The sequence below is a fragment of the Sinocyclocheilus anshuiensis genome, unplaced genomic scaffold (genome assembly GCF_001515605.1).
Source record: "Sinocyclocheilus anshuiensis isolate Anshui unplaced genomic scaffold, SAMN03320099.WGS_v1.1 scaffold115, whole genome shotgun sequence".
Lineage (NCBI taxonomy): Eukaryota > Metazoa > Chordata > Actinopteri > Cypriniformes > Cyprinidae > Sinocyclocheilus > Sinocyclocheilus anshuiensis.
In genome coordinates, this window is record NW_015548219.1 from 2,480,267 (window position 1) to 2,487,193 (window position 6,927).

A 6,927-nucleotide genomic window follows, 5' to 3' on the forward strand; every position below is an offset into this window, starting at 1 on the left:
GGTGAGAATAGGAGACTTATTTTAAAAACATTACGAAATCTTAATGCTTTCAATATGAATATATCTATTTGAATTGTTTCTGAAACTATCCATTATTTTGGGAAGAAGTAGTTTAGCCCTAAAAAGATGGGATTTGTGGAGTTAAAAACGTCATTGAACGTACTTGTAGAGCATGCCACGTGTCATTGTTAGCAGCACAATGCCGTTCTCTTGACACAATGCAATCAAGTAGCATTTACGTCCATGTAATTATTAGACCACCCACACATACAACAGCCCTACAAACATCACAAAGTGTGGCACATTGTCAATTTCCTAGAGGCCGTGATTTTCTTTTGGGAAGAGACGCTGAAAATCATTCCTCTTTTGGTAGGCTTTGGTTGTAAAGTCCACACCCATATGGGGCGGCAATGTGCATTTCCTTTGAAGGAGCCAGAAGTTCCTCACAACTGACAGATAACAGACAACAGACAAATGGTCATTCGTCCATTATGACCAATGCTCGGCGTCTTATTTATAACGGCCCCAGGGATGCCATTCTCTCCCAGTGAATTGGCCACCTCTCTTTCCAACAATAGTCCACACTGTGCTCGAGAGCCATAAATTATCTTCTAATATTAAATGCAACTGTCAGTGGACAGGCTGCATTGTGAGACCCGTTCCAATACTCCATCTTCACATGGGACGGCCCACCTTTGAGTGATGCAGGGTTATAATGTGTCCTAAAAAGGCTTGAGGTTCTGAAGCCCTTGTGACAAGGCTCCTATATAAATACAGGACAGGTGAACTGGCCGCTCACTCTCTTATTTTCTACCGCTCTTGAGGGAGCAAGTTTTCCAGGCCTCTTGTGCAAGCTCTCCTGGGTGAGTCTACTTCAATGGATGGTTTATTTTAAACAGGTTGTTGGACTACAGCAGATAGTGTAGCAAAGCCTGGCTTTTGGATATTTGGAATGTTAGTTCATTCAAATTTGAAAATTCTGATCCAAACCTGTATGACTTGGTGGATCAAAAATTGAGATATTTTGAAGAACTTTTTATCCATACACTACCGTTCAAACTTTGACCCTTGATCAACAAATCAGCATACTAGAATTATTTCTGAAGGATCATGTGACACCAAAGACTGCTGAAAATTCAGCTTTGCCATCACAGGAATATATTAAATATAGAATATATTAAAATAGAAAACAGTTCTTTTAATTTGTAATAATATTTTACAATATTAATGTTTTAATGTATTTTTGATCAAATAAATGCCTGGTTGAGTATAAGAGACTTCTTTCAAAAATCTTAGTGACCCCAAACTTTTGAACAGTAGTGTATAATGAAAGTCAGTGACTTTCACTGAATCGCTTCAAATCATAGTCCACAGAAGAAATAAAGTCATACAGGTTTGTAACAACGAGGGTGTTGTCCGAATTTCCATTTTTGAGTGAACTATCCTTTTAATAATGAATTACTTCATGAATTATTTGTTACATACAGTACACAGTGGACCAATGAAATGCTTATATTTTGCATTTTAAAACTACTTCAAATACAGAAGTAGCGCTATAAAGATAATACAAACTAAAGCTTTTTATGCTCAACTCAAGATATCAAATAAATAATAAAATATGTATTATTTATAGCACACTGCGAGTCTGCCATAGGGAGGGTAGGTCTGCATAATTGAAGATGTCAGAAAAGCTCTTTTTAAGCACAGAAGATGAATAATTTACATTTAGCTTCAAGTGCTACATGAATTCAACAAGCAAAGACAAGTATTTAATAGGCATGAGAAAATCCTTCTGCTTTTAAATGGACATGTCATTTGTTTGCGCCCGTGCCATTTGTGTTCAAACACCAGCTGTCTAAGCAAACATGTGTGACGAGGAAGAGACCACCGCTCTAGTGTGCGACAATGGCTCAGGTCTGGTGAAGGCCGGCTTTGCCGGGGATGACGCTCCCAGGGCTGTGTTTCCCTCCATTGTGGGCCGACCCCGCCATCAGGTGAGATGACAACGTCTATTCACATCATCTGGGGCTTAGTCTTATTTTGATCCAGTCAGTAAAGCACCTCTTAAGTCACAGTACTTACACTTTGACCTTTGACCCGTAAAGGCTATACTCTGCTAGCATCAACCCTTGCTTCAAATGTTAATAAGCAAACATTAATTCTTGAAAAGGTGTGTGAGTGCTACAGTATGTAAATCAAATGTAGAATCGAAAGTCACCCTGAATGTGTGGATTGTGACTGAAAGCTTGCATTATGGTTCTTTAGGGTGTCATGGTCGGTATGGGTCAGAAAGACAGCTATGTAGGAGACGAGGCCCAGAGCAAGAGAGGCATCCTCACCCTCAAATACCCCATTGAGCATGGCATCATCACCAACTGGGATGATATGGAGAAGGTAGAACATACAATTATTTACTTTTAAGGAGCAAATTGCGGTCACGAAATTCCATTGTCTATTGTCAGTAGTGTAGGGATCTATGGAGCACATTTCACATTGAAGTCAAACAAAATAACTTTCCGTTGGTCAACGAGGCAAATTCACATGAACAACTTGAACCCATTGCAAAATCTGTTGAAACCTTTCACCTTCACACAAAATTCCCAATCACTTTGATTCCAGTTGAAATGAATGGATTTCTATGGTGTTACAATTGTGCCAAAAAGCTCATTTTTTTGCTTTTCAAGTTATCACTCGATAATTGTTCTGCAACACCCAGATAAACAAATAGAATGTCTAGATTTTTTCAATAATGAGTTTTCTAAAATGTTTAGATGCATTTATGTTTTTGTTCTATAAACTTGAATGAATCTATATTGTACAATATTCAACATTTAAAAAAAAGGAAAACTCATTATTGAAAAATAAAAAACAGATATCCAGGTAAACAAATGAATGTGTAGATTTTTTTCAATAATGAGTTTTCTTAAAACTTTAGATGAATTTGTTTCTGATCTATAAACTTTAATGAATCTATAATCCTCAGGTTTAATCTTCATTTTTTGACAAAATATTCAGAGTTTGAGGCTACATTTACACTAGCGCATTTTAAAAATAGTTTAAAAAAGCATAACTTTTGCTATGGTTATGCCTATCATTTCCACTACTCTGGCGTTTTGGACTCTCGAAAACGGAGACTTTTGAAAACACTGCAGACCCTGTTTTAGTTTGAAAAAAAACAGATATCCAGGTAAACAAATGAATGTGTAGATTTTTTTTCTTAAAACTTTAGATGAATTTGTTTCTGATCTATAAACTTTAATGAATCTATAATCCTCAGGTTTAATCTTCATTTTTTGACAAAATATTCAGAGTTTGAGGCTACATTTACACTAGCGCATTTTAAAAATAGTTTAAAAAAGCATAACTTTTGCTATGGTTATGCCTATCATTTCCACTACTCTGGCGTTTTGGACTCTCGAAAACGGAGACTTTTGAAAACACTGCAGACCCTGTTTTAGTTTGAAAACTCTGGGGTTGCATTTCAGTGTAAACGGACAAAAACGGAAACTTTTGAAAACGATGGCGTGGCTGCCTACATTCGCTCTCCATAGATACAGTGCCTTGCGAAAGTATTCATACCCCTTCATTTTTTTTTACATTTTGTTATGTTGCTGCCTTATGATAAACTTCTTTAAGCTTAGAATTGAGGTTCATCAGACCAGAGAATCTTGTTTTTCAGAGTCTGAGGGTCTTTTTTTTTTTTCTAAATTCCAAGTGTGTTTTCATGTGTCTTAACTGAAGAGAGGGTTGAGTTTGGCCACACCGCTATAAAGACTGGATTGGTGGAGTGTTGCAGCGATGTTTGTCCTTTTGTAGATTTCTCCTGTCTCCACATATGATCATGGAGCTCAACTAGAGTGACCATCAGGTTCTTGGTCACCATGAACTGGCCCAGTATGAATACTTATGAAATGGAATCATTTTATTTTTTTATTTTTAATACATTTGCAAAGATGTTAAAAACCTGTTTTTTTTTGCTTGACAATTATGGTGTATGGAGTGTAGATTGTTGTGGAAAAAAGCTAATTTAAAGCAGCTTAACATAAGACAGCAACATAACAAAACGTGAAAAAATGAAGGGGTATGAATACTTTCGCAAGGCACTGTATGTATAGGTAGATTCCCCATTTGACCGCTCCAAGCACATAGACGCCATCTAAATAATAGGGAATCTACCTATACATATCTATGGTTGTACCTGCATGAATGGTCATGTGACATGCGTTTTGGGTTGTGTAGTGTGGGTGGAGATCGTTTCTGAAACGCAGTGAAAACGCCAGTGTAGACGAGGATCGTTTTCATTTTTAAAACGCTGTTTCAAAACGAAAACGCACTACTGTAAACAGGGCCTGAGAAAGATGGTGAGAAAACAAATTCTTTAAAAAATGTAAATGTTCTTTTTGTTTACCTGGATATCTGTTAAATGTGTTGCAGAACATTCACTGAGAGCATTAACATGGCGGACAACACAAATTTGAACCAAAACAAACAGAAACAGTAGACATTCGAGTCAACAATTTTTTGGAACAAACAGAAAGTTATCATTTTTGGAAACAGCCTTTACACAACAGAACAAGATGACATGGAGGATGACAGAACAAGACAACATAAAAAAAACATATACATCAACGTATATAAATTTATCTGACCAAGTACGCAATGAGCGTAGACATGGACCGTTGACCTTTTGACATAAATGCAATCCCATACATTTTGCTCATGAAAATTTGCCAAACAACGGTAAATGTGACCAGTGTTTCTCCATATATAATGAAAATGCAATACTATTTTCTCAGATCTGGCATCACACCTTCTACAATGAGCTCCGTGTGGCTCCTGAGGAACATCCCGTCCTCCTGACTGAGGCTCCTCTGAATCCCAAGGCCAACAGGGAAAAGATGACCCAGGCAAGTCCTTTTGAAGACTTCAGAATCATGGCATTAATGTTATTATTTCCATAATATTAAAATATGTTGGTTTCTATCTGTATTTCAGATCATGTTTGAGACCTTCAATGTTCCGGCTATGTACGTTGCCATCCAGGCTGTCCTCTCACTGTACGCCTCTGGCCGTACCACAGGTTAGCGTCTACGTTGACTATACAGTAGTTGCTCTAAACTGCGTCTATTGTTTTTTTTTCATGCTTTTATGATATGCTCCAGGTATTGTGCTGGATGCTGGTGATGGTGTGACCCACAATGTGCCTGTATATGAGGGTTACGCCCTTCCACATGCCATCATGAGACTGGATTTGGCCGGCAGAGACCTGACTGACTACCTGATGAAAATCCTGACTGAGAGAGGCTACTCGTTCGTCACAACTGGTAATTTACCTCACTCTCTGCAGTTTTCACATAAAGTATACTGGTTATATTTTAATGCACCCACGTAATAGATAGTAAACTTTGTGTTAAATGTAAGATATTTACTAATTTGGACTATTTTATCCACTTTTTTCTTTCTGTAAAAATGGGCGCGGCCATTTGTAAATTGTATGGGTCTGACTTCCGGTCTCATTGACGTCCAGCTATTTTTAGCTGTACAAAACAGTTCGTTTTGCTGCTTGATATCGAAAATTGGTGTGTCTTACCATATTATCTGAATGTATTCTTAATTATGAACACGCTGGTTTATAATGCAAACAGTTTTACCGTTTACTGCACGTTGTTATTAATCTCGTTATTTTCCTATAGCGCCTAATGAACCGGAAGTCTTGCCCATAGGCTTACTTGCGCGTTGAAGAAAAAGGTGGATAGTCTAGTAGGCGTTCTAGTTTCACCGTTTACGCTGTAATGAAATGTCCATTAGCTAAACAGCACCACCTTTTGGTCAACGATAGTATCTGCGTCAATGGTTAAAAGTGAATTGAACCAGCTGCTGTTTTTTAATAATTAAAAAGCATTTAATACCTTTCTAACTCGCTATTACAGCCGAGAGGGAGATTGTTCGTGACATTAAGGAGAAGTTGTGCTACGTGGCTCTTGATTTCGAGAATGAAATGGCCACCGCCGCCTCCTCCTCATCACTGGAAAAGTCCTACGAGTTGCCCGACGGTCAGGTCATCACCATCGGTAACGAGAGGTTCCGCTGCCCCGAGACCCTCTTCCAGCCCTCTTTCATTGGTCAGTTTCTCATTTGTTCATTTCAATATATGTACATTATTCATCGCCTCCGCCTTGTACTCCTTGGTTCTGCTTTATTTCCCTAGTCCAATATTATTGGAATTTATATCACAATTAGAACGATTTCTAATGGGAACTTCTGTATAGGATTAAAATAGCCTATGTAGCATAACTTAGACTAAAATATTTTAGAACATGATTCTCTAAAGGGGGATGTTTCCTAAAGGATCAAATATCCCTGCAGTACTGTACATCGATCAGAATGTAGAGATACAGGATTGTAAAACTCCTGTAGTTCTGCTGTGAATTTCAGCTGCCTACGAGGCATCTGGTAAAGATTATGTAATTTCCAACTAAAATTCAAACAAGAGTAAAAAATTAATCATAATTATAAAATTATTTTTCAGGAGCAAATAGTTATTTTATTTTACTTTTTATTTTTACATGATTCTTATTTGATTTGATTAGGAAATCTGGACAGACAATAAAGTTAAACTAAACTAAACTTATTTTTTTTTTTTTTTTTTTTTTTTAGATTTTTTAGATGAGATTTGATTAGGATAAATATATCTTCCTATAAAAATCCAATTAATATTTATAAAATAATTTAAAATAAAATAACTTAATAAAGAGTAACAATTAAATTTTTTATTTTAATTATTATTTTATATAATTATTTTATTTTGGATTATCCTTTTATAATTGGATCTAAGTTATTTTGATAAATGTTCCTATCAGAATTCAATGATTATTTATAAAATAATAAAATGATTTTAAATACAAATAATTTAAGAGTAACAATTTT

At 36.3% G+C, this 6,927-nt stretch overlaps 1 protein-coding gene across 1 annotated transcript in view; it reads left to right on the forward strand.

The window, feature by feature from the left end:
• The first annotated feature begins 777 nt into the window (after positions 1–777).
• Positions 778–6,927, forward strand: part of LOC107654103 (actin-85C-like) — a 7,500-nt gene continuing 1,350 nt past the window's right edge. Inside the window, exons 1-8 of the mRNA XM_016441030.1 lie at positions 778–863; positions 1,852–1,994; positions 2,266–2,394; positions 4,797–4,907; positions 4,996–5,080; positions 5,163–5,324; positions 5,931–6,122; positions 6,436–6,464. Of these exons, the coding sequence (XP_016296516.1) occupies positions 1,866–1,994; positions 2,266–2,394; positions 4,797–4,907; positions 4,996–5,080; positions 5,163–5,324; positions 5,931–6,122; positions 6,436–6,464 (837 nt within the window). The 5' untranslated portion in view covers positions 778–863; positions 1,852–1,865. The remainder of the gene's footprint in view (positions 864–1,851; positions 1,995–2,265; positions 2,395–4,796; positions 4,908–4,995; positions 5,081–5,162; positions 5,325–5,930; positions 6,123–6,435; positions 6,465–6,927) is intronic.